The sequence below is a fragment of the Silene latifolia genome, chromosome 5, assembly GCF_048544455.1.
Source record: "Silene latifolia isolate original U9 population chromosome 5, ASM4854445v1, whole genome shotgun sequence".
NCBI lineage: Eukaryota > Viridiplantae > Streptophyta > Magnoliopsida > Caryophyllales > Caryophyllaceae > Silene > Silene latifolia.
Genome location: NC_133530.1, coordinates 84,923,866 through 84,942,792, shown reverse-complemented (window position 1 = coordinate 84,942,792; position 18,927 = coordinate 84,923,866). Strand labels below are relative to the sequence as shown.

The window sequence follows — 18,927 nt, the reverse complement described above, 5'->3', positions numbered from 1 at the left end:
ACTCTATAAGCGGTCATAAGGCCCGACAAAATGTTCCTAACAGTCTGCCTATGTGATCGACTAGTCATCTCACATGACTCTATGGCACTTGAACTTGCCATCAATCGCATCACACTCTAGTTACTTCGAGACGTCACCTCATACAAGTAACTATGGGCAAATACAATGTTAATCCGTGTTCACTTTAACGGGGTTCAATTGTCTCCACAACCCGTTTGGATGTAACAAAGTATAATAAAAGAGTTTTAAAAATAAAACTCGAACGACAAATGCGATTATCACATATGAATAGTCAATGCCTGATTACTATTTCATATTCTATAATCTAATTTGATCTTGTACGTAGTTGTTCATTTCAATTCAATTGAAATGACATGACTCATCATGTTTAGCCTTTGAGAAGGCTTTGGTTAGTAGGTTTTATCAATTTCTTGTACCTTACTCAACCTTACTACATACTCGTTTTCCTTTGTAATGTATACATTTGCATTACAAAACTTTTCGAGTACGTGTCGAGATCCAATCAAGACATAGGTCCTCTAGCCTAAGAATAGCTCCCACTGTTTTCACAGTGTGCGGGACCCATCCCTCTTGCACATCTCATGATCGCAAGTGTACTCAATTTCCGTTATAAATATCTCTCATTGTTCTTTATTTCCTAGAACGATTCTAGAAAATCTACTTCTTAATTAATATAGCCACAATGGTATCTTAACCATCTTAATGTGTTTTGATTATGGTTTTGTCGGAAACCATGCGCAATCTCAATTGTCAATTGTCACTTGTGTAACACCCTTACACAATATTGCATCATAAACACTTTGCTTTATAGCCTTAATACTACTCGCAAGCACTTAAGGGTAATCTTTATTGCTTACTTTATAAAGATCACTTAAATTCGATTTTGAAAAAAATTCATCATACTCAAAGTATATGAAGTGTTATACATCTTTACTCATTTAATTGATCCGGCAGCGGAAGCAAATGGAATCAATCAAATATGTTCAATTTAATTGAACTAGTCATGAATCTGATCAACATAAGACTACTTACTGACGCTAATATCATGTGGATTTATCTTCATAAATCCGGATATTCAAGATGTATTATAATACTCCAAAAGTCTTAAATCATTCCTAATGATCAATATGTCATCCACATATCGGACTAATTAAAATTTCCGTAACTCCCACTAAACTTCATGTATAAACACAACTTCTCGACTTATCGAGAAATGTTTTATCACATGATCAAAATGTTGATTCGAACTCATTGATGTTCTACTTAAGACCCTCTCTTAAGTTTCACATTATCTTAGGATTGCAAGAATCGACTAAACTCATGATATGTATTGAATACATTCCTTCTATTGAAGAAGTGGGTTTTAGATTTACTCGCTATGTATTTCATAACTTCATAATGAAACACAATCCCTAAGAAGATCCTAATAGACTTAAGCATTTCAACTAGTGCAAAACCCTTTGCAACCAATCTTACTTTGAAATATCTCTTTATTAGTGCAAAACCCTTTGTCACTAATCAAGCCTTTTATTTCGGATTGTCATGGCTCTAAGCCTTGTATTGAGTTGTGACTTAAACACTCTTATGTAAGTCATATGTTCATTACTTTCCAGAAGTAATCAACTTGAATCAAACAATTTCTTTGTAAGTTATAAGCTCTTTACTTTCTTAAAAGTAGCATGAATTCATCATTTTTGACAAGTGACGAATTTAACCTCCTAGGTTTTAAAGAAACAATGTCTTACACAAAACGTCTCATGTAGCCAAGAAAGACCAGTTTCTTGCGACATAACATTCTCTGTGGCATTCTTTGTGGCTCTTGAATAATTTCTCCCCCTCTGTCTTCTAAAAATAAACTTGTATTTTAGAAAAAGACACTTCACGAGCCGCAAACCCGTCGTACTCGTGATAATTTAAGAGGGAAAAATGAGCATTTGTTTCTTGTGAAAACTTACAAACATGGTACCCTTACCATTTCATATCACATATGATTCGATTTAGTGGAAAAATAATCTAGACAAAATGATAAAATCCCCAAAAGGATCAAGTAACTCAAAGTAACTTGATCAAAGTCCAAACCTTATCGAATAGCGTTTGAATTCTTATCAATCATACATTATCCCATAATGCGTGTTAAGAGAGATTAATTTGTGATACTATATCACAATTCATTTGGCTTATATCAAAGTCTTCACTTTGATAATCCCATCACGACTAAATCGTGATTACTTGAACTCTTTGAAATTCTTCAAAGATTTCTCTATTTACCTTATTAAGTGAACATATTAGTGTCAACTTAAATCGTTGGTAAAAGATAATGATCAACCTATTTTGGATCGTTGATTTACAACCTCGATCTCCTTTTCAACCAAAAGGCACGAGACATCTTGCTTTGAATACAAGATACGCATAAACCATTAACAATCTAATGGCTTCAAGAGTACTCGATAACTCTTTGCGTTCATCATTCCAAAATTTAAGGTTTAATCTTGGGTTACCAATTTGAGTCTTGTATCATCTTCATGACATATCATTCTAGTTTGGTTTAGAATATACTCACCTTGATGATGGGCTAGCCATACATCAAATCGTGGTGTATAGGGTCACAAAAGTGAAAACCTCTTTTGTATCTTAACAAGTTTATATTCTTATTTAGAGTTTATGCACTTAATAGTCACAATTAAGTACAACTTTAAATCCAAAAACTAGATTGAGTACACAATTACTCTATCTCTCGACTTCATTGTTGCTAGTCGTCATATTCTAATCATCCTATGTATCAAACATAATGATGAAAACCACCACCGGTTTCTAATATTGACGAAGTAATACTAGCAAAACTTATGTTTTACCAAATAAACACTTAACGAAGAAGGTCCCATTAGATGTCACACAACTAACTTGTTGATTCTTCAATAATTTGGGGTAGTTTCCTTTCTCGTGTCTAACATTTAAGACAATGGAAACTTTATCGGTCGGGATTGATAGGTTTAGTATCGTCATTCTCAACAACTTTACCTTTAACATTACCTTGTATCAATTCCATTATAATCTTTACTTCTTGAACCTCGTCCTTATCTTAACGGTTTAAGAGAATGCTCCCACTTAATTCAATGAGTCTTTGCTTTGAGAAGCAAAGTTGAATTCATGAAGATCACTCTTCATTTGTTCGTTTTAGTCTTAAAACTTTCATTGAAGTGGTTGCGTTATTTTGGTCAATTTCGAATTCTGACAAAACTAATTACCAAAACAATTTATCGCTTTGATGTACTTAATTCATTTAAGTACATGAAACATAGTCCATTGTAAGTAGAAGTGTTAGTCAAGAATCAAAAACCTGTTTGATAATGAATAACTTTAATCTATACTCTTTACAAGAGATCCTTAGCAATGGTTAATACGAGGTCTTTAGAAGAAAATTCAAATTTTGTCTTTAGTTACGATGTTTTAATGGAGTTTTGAATCAAAAACGAAATGATATCGTATATGAATTGTGGTAAAGAAATAGAACAATATGATAACGGAATAATGGAAAACTTTGACATTTATCGTTTTATTAATACTTGTAAATAACAAGTAAAGCATTTACATAGTGACCTCTACCCAACTATGATAAATGATTCCAAGATCCAAATTCATATTAACTTGGGCACGGTATGGCCGATGAAACCCTTATCAATATAACTCGGTGGATTAACGCTTTAATCGATTCTACTTTTAGAACTCTTGGTCGATAAAATTACTCTAATATTTATCTATAGCCCGGAACACATGCAACTACGGTCGCGAATACTTCCGTTGAGCTCAATCCAAATTTCGAATAAGTGTGTCCATGATCCAAATCCACATCAACTTGGGCACGGTATGGCCGATGAAACCCTCATCAACATGAATTCGGTGGATTAACACTCATCACCCACTTCCCCTACGTAACAAGGTTTGTACCCCGGTAGGGCCGAGTGCACTCCCTCGCGAAATAGGTTTTCATGGTTTCTACTATTTGGTAAGGCTATGTCTCAATTAATTGTTTTAGCGAGAGGTCATGTCAATTTATTATCTATCACGTTTTAAGTGAACTAAAGCGGTGAACTACGATAATTCGAATTGACACGGTCGATAAACTCGATAAAATAAGGATGCATGTTTTAGTTATGGCGATTTAGCGATGCATGCGACATAAAATAAAATGCAAGCATAAAATAAATAAATCCTAGTATGGCCTTTCCTAAAATAGAAAAACTATTTAATCTATTACATATTCGGAAACCAACTCCATTGGTCCCTTGAACTTCGGTTGTGGCACACATCTCGAGGTAACACCGTCTTTATGTATCGCCATTCTTGAAGAAATCCGTCTTTTGGAACTCCGGAATGAATAAAATTACATAATAAATTACATAATTTCCTATTTATACGTTTGTAACTAAAATAAAATAAATCTATTAAATTACAAAACGGTGATACGAGATCACAATAAAAATTACAACCGAATCGATATTCCCATACATTTCGGGAAATACCAATTAAAATCTAAGGCCATACTAAGTAAAATTACATAATTCAAAATTACATAAATTAAAATTATGACAATCATAAAGAAAAATGCAGCATTATAATATGTATGAACATGCTCAATTTTTATGCTAAATCGCCTTTTAATTAGCCAATATCGTATATTACTCGGTTTTTACGGATTTGCGTGATTTCAACATTTTATAATCACAAAAAATGCATAAACTCATATTTATGCATAAGTTAATTACCCTAACCTCTTAGGACTCAAAATATAGTCTCCACTAGTAATTTGACCATAATTAACTTTTATTTACAAAATTGTTCATAAAAGGACTAAAAATACAAAAATAAGCTATTAAACTTCAAATAAATCCAAAAATTTCAAATAAATTCAAAATTCAAAATTTAAATTCATGAACATTCTGGAAAAAAATCCATGACACTCATAATGTTCAAAATCTTAGGTTAAAAATTTCGCAAATTTTCCGGAAAAACAATGTTGCGGTTTATCGATATTTAATAAAATAATCATAAAAAACATGGAAAAATTATTTTCATTAACTTTTCAATTTTAGATCTGAAAAATACAATAAAATGCAACATTAGACGTTTTTCCTAAGTCATAGATTATGTTTTATTAATTTCCAACTAATAATGTCACTATTTATGCTATTTTTCTTCAAAAATTCATAAATCATGCTAAAAGACTTCTTTATAGCCAATTATTTTACACACATCTTGTAAAATTGCATGTGACAACATATTAATTTTCTATGACCATATTCGAAATTTAACTCATATTAACCTATTTTTCTCTTAAATCCGAATTTAATAATGAAAAATTCATTTTTCGAGCATAACAAGTCCAAAAATTATGAAAATTTGCAGGTTATCTCAAAATAATATATGTGACAACATATCCAAAAACCAAGTGAAAATTCGAAGTATAGCTATTTTTAGACCAAAAATGACATTTTTACTCATAAAATCACATTTAAATGCCATTATTGTAAAATATGAACAATAAAAATCCGAAAAATTAACCAAAATATCCTAAAACACTTTAGGACCAGAAATATTAACATGCATGTAATAATTTCGTGATATATCATAATAACACAAATTTTACAAGTTTTATTTTGTTATTCATATAACTCGGAAAAACTTTTAACCAATTTGCATGCAAACAACCTGGCTCTGATACCAATTAAAGGAAATGTAGATTCATATACATACTAACATACTCATATATGTCGAAATTAATTTGTCATAAAATTAAAAGTGGATTTTATGCATGCAAACAATATAATAAAGTAGAGAAGAAATCACCCTTACATTGTAATTTCGGTTCTTATGGGCACAAGTGAGTCCTCCTACTCACTTGTTCTTGAGCTCTCCAAATGGAAGAACAAGGATTCAAGAGTAGAATCCCTCCCAAAAGCATATACCCAAGGAATACATCTTAAAGACTAAAATAATATGATCTAGTATTAAAATTAGTCTTACTTAAAAATATGACACAAAATGTTTTTGTACTCTCACATATTTCGGTTGAGAGAAGAGGAATTTTGTGATTTATTTCTCTAGAAATCTCATAAGATTGTAGAGAGCATTTTATGAATTTTCTTACACTAGAAAATTAGATGGGAAGATTGAATGAATAATCAAAGAGAAAAGCTCACTTCTCTTTTCTTGTGGAGTGGCCGAAATTGCCTTGGGTAGAATGCCCAATGCATTTCATTTTTGCTCTTCTCTAAAAGGTAGGTGTGCAAGGCTACTAATTAGATATGATAATTGTGTTTTCCACTCAAGATAAAAACACAATACAACTCTTACACACCCTTCCCATTTTCGGTTTTTAAGACATAAAATGGAGAATCCATTTTATTTTTGTCATTTGTCAAATTTGTCACATGTGACATGTTACATGACATGTCACAATGTAATGTATCTTTAATCATATTAAAAATCAACATACTCATAAAATATGTCATTTACAAAATCGACTAGTAATTCGTAATTACTTGTACCAAAAATGTTTCCAAATTATAGACTACAACATTCTGTATTTATAATAATTTATTCATTCCGATTCAATTGTTTCTGTAAACAATAATTTCATCCAAGTAATAAAATAATTCGATTACTTAGACCGTGTCTTATTTAATCACATTTACAATAAGATACGTAAATTATACTCACAAAATCATCCGTCAATTTTAAGCAATTTAATTAACTCGTATCAGTATACGATTAATCAATTAAGAGTATTTCCCTATAGGTATGACCTAAGGGGATCAACTGATCACCACCGTCGCACGACAGTAATGTCAAACTCTAGTCAGCCAATCATTACCGATATGTGTGGACCAGTTGACTGTAAAATATTACATCCCACATGTATTCTTAAAATGAGATTTAATAATGATATTTAAATCATGTGATCGCACTATTGTTGAGGACACATTTCCCAACACTGTTTTCCAAATGGGGGCTTTTAAAGCTCCGGGTCCGGATGGCATACCAGCTTGCTTCTACCAAAAATGCTGGTCGCTTATTAAAGGTGAGTTTACCAATGCGGTACTTTCCATATTCAACTCTGGTAGGGTTTTGAGGGAGACTAATAGAGCCTTTATTACCCTTATTCCAAAAACTGATACACCAGAAGGGGTCTCGGATTATCGCCCTATAAGTCTGTGTAATGTGATAATACGAGTTGTTACCAAATGTATTGCAAATCGGATGGAGAAAGTTAGGGTTCCCTGGTAAGTGTATCACAAAATGCCTTTCTGCCAGGTAGAAGCATTAACGATTATATATTATTGGCGCATGAGGCGATTCACAATATTTCGAGGTTTAAAAGGGGAAAACATGGAAGCCTATGATAGGGTAAGATGGGATTTTCTGGAATCGGTGTTACTAAAATTTGGCTTCCCCCAGAAGTTGATAAGGCTTATTATAAACTGTGTGTTGGGGCTGGTGTCCTTTACAGTTAGTGCAAGGACTTATAAATCTCTAAAAGGATCAAAGGGTATACTTTTGTATCATAATCAGTTGGTCCACGTTTATCAATAACGGTTGGGTTGCTGGATAAGTTTGACGTTATTGTCATACAGATGGCGGTGATCAACTGGTCCCTAAAAGTCACACCTATAGGATACGTTTGAGAGATGTGACGGTATGAAAATACAGTCATGTAGATGCCAAATTTGACTAACCAGTTAGTCTGAGTTATTTGACTAATAATTAGTCAAAATGTGATGTTGAGATATTTTATTTAATACGGATTAAATAATAATGGCTAAGGCGAATTAAGCAGTTAATTCGTAAATTGAATATAAGCATTTTATATTTGATTAATGTATATTGAATAAATTAATTATACCATATTGTCTTTGTCGGACAAGTATTAATAATTCAACTAACCCGTATTATTAGTTGATGCTTTAATTACCGATAACCGATGACAATTTATAATTAAAAACCCGTCGTATACATTTTAGCGATTTGCGAACCAGACCATGAGCTAAAACTAAAAGGAAGTGGAAGCCCACTTCCCAAGAGAGCCCATGGCCGGCCGGTTGAGAGAGAACAAAAGAGAGGTTCTCCTCTCTTTTGTAACCTAATTCATTTTACACAAAATTTTAGGGTTTTGAGAAAATTGCCTCTCAAAATCCGGATCTCTCATCCAACGAAAACTCACAAAACAATCCTCTCAATATTGCAAGGCAATTAGAGGATTCTTTCTAGCACAAGGGCATTTCTCGGACGATCTTGGGTGCATCATTTAGGAGGAGATCTACTTTGATCTCTCATTGCCAATTTGCACTAGGACCGAAGGTTAATTCTTATCTTTATCGTTTCATTGTTGTTTTCGTTTATGACTATAAATCACGTATTAAATTTGCGTTATAATCCTTCAAATGATGGGTTTTATACGGATATTACCCTTCACTGTGTTACTACAGTAAGTTATGAAATCCTCTTTAATGGGAAGCCGCTACCTCAATTCCGACCGTTATGTGGGTTGAGACAAGGAGATCCGCTGTCACCTTATCTCTTCATCTTATGCATGGAGGTCCTTGCAGCGAATATTGATGATGCCCATGATTTGGGACGGATTCATGGCTTTCAACTTTGCAGGGGAGTACGTCCAATTACACACCTGTTTTTTGCTGATGACTCGGTATTCTTCTTGAAAGACAAGGGTAAAACGACTGATAATCTCATGTGCATTATTAATGAATATTGTGAGGCTTCAGGGCAAAAAATAAATCCGACAAAATCAGGTATCATCTTCAGCCCGAACACTACCTTGGCTAAGGCTCAGAATATGTTAAAGGTCTTTCAGATCAGGGCAAATAAAAGAATTGGGAAATATCTTGGTATTCCGGCAGAGTTTCAGGAATAAAAAAAAAGGTATTTTTAAATCTTTGGTGGAGAACATTACTAAACGCATCTCTTCGTGGAATGGAATTTTCCTATCACCAGCGGGAAGACTTACTCTAATTTCATCAGTCCTATCAAATCTCTCTAATTACTTTCTATCGGTCTTCAAGATTCCGGTAAGTGTGGCAAAAAAGATTAACTCTCTTTTGGCACAATTTTGGTGGACGGGATGTAAGCTAGGGAAGAATATTCACTGGTGTAGTAAAAATTTCCTGAGTTTCCCTAAGAGTACTGGAGGCCTTGGGATACGTAATGTTCTGTGCTTAAATCAAGCTTTGTTGGCCAAGCATGGTTGGAGATTAGTATCTGGAGACACCTCTCTGTTTAGCAAGATTTTTCGTCACAAATTATTTGGAATGGACACTTTTACTAGTAGCAGTGTTCACATCAAGGGAACTGGTGCGTCGTGGGGGTGTCCGTAGTATACTTTATGGACTTCAATTGGTCAAGGCGCATATGGGCTGGAAGCAGGGGCGAAACTCAACTTTAAACATATGGTTAGCCCGGTGGGTCGGGGGTGTATGCCCCGAACCAAGAGACTGCTGGCTTGGTATTAATGACGTGCACTTGGCTAACCTACAGATATGCCATCTTTTACTGCCAAATGGGGGTTGGAATGAACCCTATGTTCGGTCACTTTTCAAGGAGGGGTATTCGGACAGGATTTTGGCAATTCCTACGAAACGTGCAGATGGTGGATAAGGTTTTCTGGCCTCCCATGAGGGATGGGAATTACACTGTTAAGAGTGGGTACGGGCTGGCTTTTGAAGATTACATCGGTCGGAATGGCTCCCAGAAAGATAAAGCTAGAATGGGAGAAAGGGGAAAGGATTTCTGCAGGAAACAACTATGGAATCTCCCAATTCCAAATGGCTGGAAAATCCTTATCTGGAGGATGTTATCGAGCACACTTCCAGTGGGTCAGGAACTGCAAAAGCGAAATCTGGAAGTGGGTGTCAATTGTGGCATGTGCGGGACGAATCAAGGACAATTGGAAACGGTTGAGCACATTTTTCGAGATTGTGCTACTGCAGGCAGGATTTGGGCAGGCTCGGACTTAGGTATAAGGGTTGAAAATGTCGGGTTACTCAGCATTAGTGACTGGATTATTGATTGGGTTAGCTACCTAGCTAGAGGGGAAGGAGGAAAGAAGCGGACGATAATGTTCATGGCAGTTATGTGGGGTCTGTGGAATCTTCGAAATAGGGTTAAGTTTGATGGTATCACTCTAAATTCGCAGGTTATATCCGGGTTCTTATTTAATTTGATTAGGGAAAAAGTTCACATTCTCTTTAATCATGATGATGGGGCACGACTCAAGCCTGATCCAAGAGGGACATGTGATGTGGCTCTTGACAACATTCAATCTGCGGTTAAGGATGGTTTTCCTTTCCGGATGGTGGGTAACCCAGAACACTGTAACACTATCCGCGTTAAAGTGGATGCTAGTTGGAACTGGAATTATGCGGCAGCTTTCGGATGGGTGGCTTATGTATGATTGGACAAGCCGGGAACTGAAACGTTGGCAAATGCGAACTAGAGCGGAATCAGCAATGCAAGCGGAGGCGCTGGGGGTGCGGAATGTTCTCTTTTGGGCTTCTTCGGGGGGGGGCATCGTCATGTGCAGATCTCGACGGATTGCTTACAGCTCATCTATGAACTTGCAGGGGTGGAAAAGGCGGACCACCTAATTGCGGATCTTTTAGAGGATATGCGGAGCATTTCTAGCTTTTTTCATTGTTTGTCTTTTATTTTTATTCCAAGACATCTTAATATCTTAGCGCATGGCCTGGCTCGTCAAGCCATGAGACTGTAGAACTTTCATTTACAGTTGTCAAAAAAAAAAAAAAAAAAACATAGATAATACCGCAGCCGTCACTTCTTCCTTGATATATATAAAACCAATATTTTTGATAAAAAAAGACCCAGGAATACCATCTGGACCGGGCAATTTAAATGAACTACAAATATTTGTAGATTGTGAGTTTTGTATTCTCTAAAGGCAAAATTATGTTTTACCACCTAAATCCTAATATGTTTCATTTTTTATAAATTACCACCTATTTTGTTCAACTTCACAAATAACTAGACATGGCAAAACGGGTCACTCGGGTCGGGTACGGGTCGGGTCAGTTTGGGTCGGGTCATTTCGGGTCTGTCACATATTTCAGGTCGAGTTGGGTCGGGTCGGGTCACTTTCGGGTTTCGGGTCAATTTCGGGTGATCTGTTGTCGGGTCATTTCGGGTCGGGTCATTTTTGGGTATAGGTCATTTTGGGTCGGGTTGCTTTTGAGTTAATGGCTAAGCATTTAAGTTAATACTATTTTGATTAAGAAATACTATTTTGCAAATTTAACTATTTATTAGGGATTATTGTAACCAATGAAACTTTATTTTGATATATATAGTATTAATATGAGTTAATACTAGTCGTTTCGGGTCATTTTGGGTCACTTCAAGTCATTTGGAATCAGTTCAGTTATGAGTCGGGTCTTTTCGGATTGGGTCACCTCGGGTCGGGTCAACATTGGGTCAAACAATGTTCGGGTCGGGTCTGGGTCGGGCCGGGTTAGTTCGGGTTTCGGGTCATATTTGGGTCACGCAAGTTTGGGTCATTTTCGGATCTCGGGTCAGCCTTTTCGGGTCGGGTCATTCGGGTCTGACCCATTTTGCCAGGTCTACAAATAACCACCTAATTTTCATGTTTATTCACACCAATTACATTATTGTGACGGTTTTGCGTAATTTTCGACTTGATTTCATTTTAACGACTTCCGCTCATTTTCATGACAAAACTTCCGCTCATTTTCATGACCAAACTACCCTTACTAAATCCTAATTACATATAATCTCCACTTATTTCATACTCACCCACATTAAACCAATTGAAACAAAACCCTAAACTAACCCAGAAAACATTATTATCTTGAATAATCATCATCATCATCATCTTCTATCTTTTGAGTCGATTATTAGGACAAGTGCATCTGTTCATGTGAAGTAAGTAGCCAACAAAAGGACTCAAACATTAATTAATTGAGTCACAGATCCAAAATAAAAACAAAGGACCAATTAGAATCATCCTTTTTATGGTAATAAATGGTGATAAACTCACACAAGTGATGAAACCACGATTCAAATTCACTCAGTCTTTATAGAATCAGTCTCATTGACTCGGATTAATACAATCGCCCACAGATCTTACCTTACCACTCCCTTATGAATTACTCCTACAGATCTACAATCCCAAAACCCTATTCCCACTATCCCAGAAGTCCGAGCCACACAAGCCGCCCTTTGAACCACCGGCGACCTCTTTATCAAACAAAATGCCACCAAATGACTCATAGCACAACAAAATGACATAATAATCGACTCAAAAGATAGATGATTATGATGATTCAAGATGACGTTGGGGGTTTGCAGTTTTGTTTCAATTGGTTTGATGTGTGTGTCTGTGTGTGCGCGCGCGCGAGATAGAAATAAGTAGGGATTATAGGAAGGTAATTAGTATTTAGCGAGGGTAGTTTGGTCCCGAAAATATTCGGGAGTCGTTAAAATGAAATCGAGTCGATAATTACGCAAAACCGTCACAATAATGTAAAATAAGTAAGATTGGCGTGAATAAACATGAAAATTAGGTGGTTATTTGTGAAGTTGAACAAAATGGGTGGTAATTTATAAAAAAATAAAACATATTAGGTGGTAAAACATAATTTTGTCTTCTCTAAATATGAGTATTTCAATATAGTAATAAACCTTTCTATAACCTAGAAGTAAATTTATATACTTTTAAAAGAGGAACTTTTCGAGCTCTCATAGCTCACTTAACGCGAATGTGAAAATCAGTACCCACGTTGTTCTATTCGACAGTGGTAAGATAAGGTTGGGGTTGTAGGGCGGATGCATAAGGAAAGGTAGCAGTGGAGTAAATGTCGTAGCTTGCTGATGCTCAGACCGTATGTTGGGACGGGAGGCCGAACATTAGGTGGGCATGTCTTACATAGCTGTGAACTCCATCAACGTGTTTGAGTTGATCTTGAACATAAAATTCTATTTATAGAGCATAGTAAATTCCGAAAACTTATGTGGAGTCTTTGTCCGAGAGTATTAGGGATGGCAATTATGCCCTAAACCGAACCGAACCCGAATCGAACCGAAGGACAAAATTCGATCCAAACCCACTACTTAATAATCCATTCCCGATCCACTATTTAAAAACCCATATCCATATCCACTATTGAAAAACCCGAACCAAATCCAAACCCGATCCATTCATACCCGAACCCGATCCAAGTGGATATTATTGAAAATTTAGGCTTTATTAACCTTGAAATTTAAATTTTCTTATATAAGATTAAATTTTTATGTAGTCAAATCAAGTTTCGTATTGGGTTTTGGATTATGTGGTGGATCGGGTATGGATTTGGAGCGGGTATGGATTTGAAAAAAGTATAACGGATCGGGTATGGATTTTAATATTTTGGATATGGATCGGGCATGGATATGGATTTGTGATCCAATAAGTAAGTGGATCGGGTTTGGATCTTGCAAACCCCGATCCAACCCGACCCATTGCCATCTCTAGAGAGTATAGTAGACAGCGGCTTTGAAGCCTATTAAAGTTGTAAGCTTTTCGGCATAATTTGAAGGGAAGCCATTGTCCCTAACAGCAAAAAAAAAAAAAAAAAATGAAAGGAATGACGTTGATTCATTGAGTGTAAATAGTTTGCAATCAACCACATTTCATCTCCATCTCAATCATTTAATTAGTTTTTTTTATTTCTTTATGACGGGTGCTTTAATTACGAAAACAAACGTAAGAAAATGTGTTTAAGCATATGTTCTACCCTTAAAACTCCGAAAAAACACAATGATCTTTATGATGATTATTAACATACCAATTAAAACATAAAAGAGACATACTTGAGAATTTAATTCATATTAGTAGATACGGGTTTTTAAATAGTGGATCAAAGCCAGCAGGCGAGGGCGCCTGGATGCGGAGCGTGGTGAAATGATACGATCCATTGCAAATGTCTCACATTGGTCATGAAAGAGACTTATGTGGGGTTTATATAGAATTGGGCTCTACCACTCTTTGAGGTAACTTTTGAGGTGGATTCTCTCAATATATGTAACATTACCCCATATTAAGACCATCCCCGGCCACTATGTCATATACTTGGATTAATTGTTCTCTAATTAATTAAGGACCCAAAAATTGAGCTGAATAAAGAGGTTTTGGAATAATGTTGCTTGGCAATGGAGATTGGAGAATAACTTAAGCACTCAATATCATCGTTGTCGAGGCCTTTTGGTGAAATAACACGTTCAAAATTAACTAGCGACCTCAAAAGTGATAACATAAATAAGAGGGAGGAACACAAATTCTAATTCAAAATAAAATGTTATCTAATTAAGTCAACTTATTTGAATCAACCAATAACAATTTTAAGTTGAATCACAAATCATTGTATACTCATAAACTCCATATCAATGAAGGCATTTGCTGTTTAAAACAATGCACATTGAATAAATGAACAAATAAAAACACTATATTGTCCAAGTTGAATAAAAATAAGTCTCATCATAAAATTGATCAAGTTACTAACTTACATCTCATTACTTGAAATTGACTTGAACGGAAAGTACTGAATAATTAGCCAAACTAAATGGCACCAAGTCTCCACAAATTCTTATTTACAACCACTGTAAATGAGAATAATTAACAACAATCGCGCAATATCATCCAAATCAACACTTAATTATAATAATACTTACCACAATTATAAGCAAGAATTACCGTCCTAATGAAGATGAATAAAACAAAATCTCATTGAAGACGGCACATATCCGTCACTTCGGAGTGACGGATACCATTTCCTCTCACAAATGACCCAAATAGAGGAGAGAGGGAAGCACATGGGGGTGCCCCCACCTTGTCCCCCCTATTCGTTTTGTGAGTGGCATTATCCGTCACTTGCTCCGACCCGTCTTCAGCAAGATTAACTGGATGAATAATGCTTTCCTCGTAAGCACAAATGCCATTACACCAATAGTAAGGTTGAGACTTACATACCTTTAAAACCCAACTTTTTAATGTGTCAAGGTTACAAATAATAAGATTTTGACGATCTTTAGTTTCAAATATTAGCAGCCCATCTCTCCACTGGCCCAATGGTTTTGTGGCCATAAAATGAAGGTTCATTCTCAATTTCTCGACCCATTTTCTCTTCTTCAAAGCCCATACACAAAACAATCTCTTTTTTTCATCAACCCTAACAAAAGCCATCTTTCCATGATACACCATTAGACACTCGTAATCGCAATCATATTCGTCGGACGGAGGCATCGGTAGTTGAATTTCACGACATTCATTGGTGGCCAAGTTGAACGCGATTATCGCTTGGTTACCCCAAGAACGTGGCTTAGATGCTAGCCAATAGAGACTTGTGTTTGCGAAAACATATGACTTGTTATCCCTCAATTTGTAGTATTTAGGCAAATCAGCAACATATTTCCAAGAGTCGGTCCTTAATGAGTAGACTAACACACCGGGAGGCATTTCCAAGCGCTTATCGGATGCGTCCACAATATCTTTGATTATTACAACTTTGTAGTCTTGTGTCACGGGATCAAACCCAAACCCGTAATTATTATCCCAAAATGCAAAATATCGATTAGATGGAAGATCATGTTTGGAAACAATCGGAGGTAAAATTTTACAATGCTTCAAAGTCGGGTTCCATAGATGTCTACCGTCATCTTTCATATATGAGCAGCAAACGTAATATAATCCGTCACAAGGCCCACAAAATATCTGATTACTTGGTGGGCGTTTATATATTTCAGTATGGGCTAAGACTCTCCTACGTTTCTCGTCAAGCAAATATTGATAATACCAAACTTCATTAGGAAGTACGTTATATGCAACAATGAGGCAGTTGCGACATTTATCGTCTTTCTGGTAGTAGTAACGTTGTTGCATATGCTTGGATACGAAACTCTTTGTTTTAATCATAATACGCCAAGACTTGCATACGGATTTAAAGCGTACCAAAGATTTTACGGGTAACCAAGATAGAATCTCGTAAATTAAACATTCGGGAAATTCTTTGGTAAATCGAATAGGGTTTACCTCGTTACGTCTCTTTCCTCGTTCTTTCACCCTGAAATTCAAATATTGATCGGAACATCGTTTAGAATCAATTATGACCTCTGGTACTTAATATTGGAATTGAATTGTCGAATGGATTTCAGTTATTAACAACAAATAACATAAATCTGACCTTTTTTGGATGGCTTCATAGTCCAAAAAGTCGTTACGATCCAACGAGAGAGCCATCCCTATCATATAAATAAACGTTTTAATTATTTTCCACGAAATATAATGAGAGCGATTTTAATTCATGGAACGTGTAATAATTTAGAGAAAACAAAAGCAAAAAAAAAAAAAAAAAAAAAAAAAAAAAAAAATCAAAAATGACAAACCTGGAATGCCAAGATCAATTTTAGGTTCCCTCCGGCGTCGTAATCAGGTATAATAATGCCCTTTTGCGTCACTGGCCTGATTTTATAAGAGTCTTTGTACGATGCGAAGGTTTAGGTGTTGAACCCTATATATAAGGCATTGACCCTTTAAAAACCCATTAAATAAATAGTTAGGCATTGACTTAGGGAGGGTAATTATGGCTCAAATCGAACAGAATTCGAATCGAAGGAAAAAATTCGATCCAAAATCAACCTTTAAAAACACATCCCCGATCCACTATTTAAAAACCCATATCCATATCCACTATTTTCGAGCAATATTAGTGGTTACAAGTTTTCTAAACAACTAAATTATAATTAATATAAATAATAACTATTTTAAGATAACGCAAAATTCTTATAAAAGATTAAATGGAAAAGAGATATACTACCCGTATTTTAAATAGAGTATGTATTTGAGTAGGGGGTGATTACTCCTTATTTACTATAAATAACAATTAAATATAGTTTTTTTTTTTTTTTTTTTTTTTTTTTTTTGACAACAAGAAAGAAAGTTTCCTTACATAGTTATTATACAATTATTATGCATTCTGTTTTGAACAACTTTTATTCTCTTTCAATCTGCATATTACCATTGTTTTTGTTAAGGACAGCTTGAACCTGGTTTTATACGGGATTATGATTTTTTTTTCTTACAAAAGTATTGCCATAATCTCAGCACCGAAGGCCGCTGTTTTATTTAAGGTAAAGCTCAATCTTGAAACTGAATTCATCTTCCAAGCTTTGTTTCTTTGCTTGTGGTTTCAAGTTTAGGAGTATCTTAAATATGTTCTCCTTATACGTCTAATGCATTACAGTTTGGTCCAGTATCTTGGAAGTTGGTATAAATATACCCTCTATAGGTTTTTGCTCAACTAATCGTCTAACTCATTTATGTGTTCATTAGGTTTAGTATAATACTCATCTTTTGAAAAAAAAAAATTAGTGATTTAGACATTTTCAGCTATTCACAAGATAATATCATTTATTATACTTTGATTATCGGTTATGAGAGCTATGAAGCGGGAGGTAATTTGTGGACTCTTCTGGCGAACGCGAATGTGAAAATCAGTACCCACGTTGTTCTATTCGAGAGTGGTGAGATAAGGTTGGGGTTGTAGGGCGGATGCACAAGGAAAGGTAGCAGTGGAGTAAATGTCGTATCTTGCTGATGCTCAGACCGTATGTTGGGACGGGAGGCCGAACATTAGGTGGGCATGTCTTACATAGCTGTGAACTCCATCAACGTGATTGAGTTGATCTTGAACATAAAATTCTATTTATCTAAGCAAACCTTTGATGGTACCTTAAACAGGGGCGGCCCGTTGGGCGTGCAATTCGGTTCTTGGAGCCAGGGCCCAACAGAGAAAAGGGCCTCAATACTTATATAAACGTCTGCAATTACATCTCCTGTTGTAGGAGTTGCTAAAGTGGTAGAATTCCTAACTTCCTTTCCAAAGGTCACATGTTCGACTTTTACTAATGACAATTTTTCCAATTAGTTTGGTTGGTTTGTGGGCCTCAACTTCTCCTTTATTTTTGGGTGTTGCTCTTTCACATACACATTTTACTCTTTCACATACAGAAATTACCTTTTTACCCCTCTTATTTTCAATTTTCTCTCATCCCTCATCTCCCATATTATCCATCAAATACGGAGTAATAAATGTCGCCCCTTCTCCGCCACTGTCACCACCTTCATTCCCCTACCTGACCACCACCAACCACCCTTATCACCAACGACCTACCCACCAGCGACCCATCTCCCAGAGGCTGACCACATACTTTATCCGTTTTCCCCCAACCAACGACTATTGTCGTGAGCCCCAGCCAATTCATGTTCTCCTATGAATGAAATACTAATTAATTGGAAAAAAAATAAAGGAAAAGACAATCAGATCTTGAATGACAATGACAATTTGATTGAAATATAATATTGGCAAGAAATATTTACAATGAAATGTGATGCATTGCTAAGTTTCGACAAATTCAGCTTTGTATATTGCCGCACTAAATCTTTCGACAAATACATTTTTCATGCAAAATGCAATTTCGTGTAATAAATAACAGATTAATGTAATTGTTTAATCAATCGAAATGATTAATTGTTCGATACAAGAATTAAGATCTATAATTTGAAGAATTTGAGTGAAATTTAATTAGGTTTTAGGAGTAAGAGAGAACAAGGTTTTTTAGTTGAGGGGAGGGTAGTGATTGGAAATATTATGGGAAAAATGTATGTGAAAGAGTAAAAGCCGTATGTGAAAGAGTAATACCGTTATTTTTTTCACAAATTGTTTAAGCTAACTATTTAGGGGCTAAACTATTTACACTATTACCCTGACTAATTTCGCACTTTGTCTACATATTTCCACAAGTTAAAACGGTTTTATAGTGAGACAGTCCATT

At 35.5% G+C, this 18,927-nt stretch overlaps 1 protein-coding gene across 1 annotated transcript; it reads right to left on the bottom strand.

The window, feature by feature from the left end:
• Positions 1–14,575: 14,575 nt before the first annotated feature.
• LOC141656206 (putative F-box protein At3g51171) lies at positions 14,576–16,553 on the bottom strand. Its single transcript, XM_074463053.1, has 3 exons — positions 16,480–16,553; positions 16,278–16,335; positions 14,576–16,157 (listed from the first exon to the last, which is right to left on the bottom strand). The coding sequence occupies exons 2-3, from the start codon at positions 16,331–16,333 to the stop codon at positions 14,822–14,824; spliced, it is 1,392 nt and encodes a 463-aa protein (XP_074319154.1). The 5' UTR covers positions 16,334–16,335; positions 16,480–16,553; the 3' UTR covers positions 14,576–14,821.
• Positions 16,554–18,927: the final 2,374 nt, after the last annotated feature.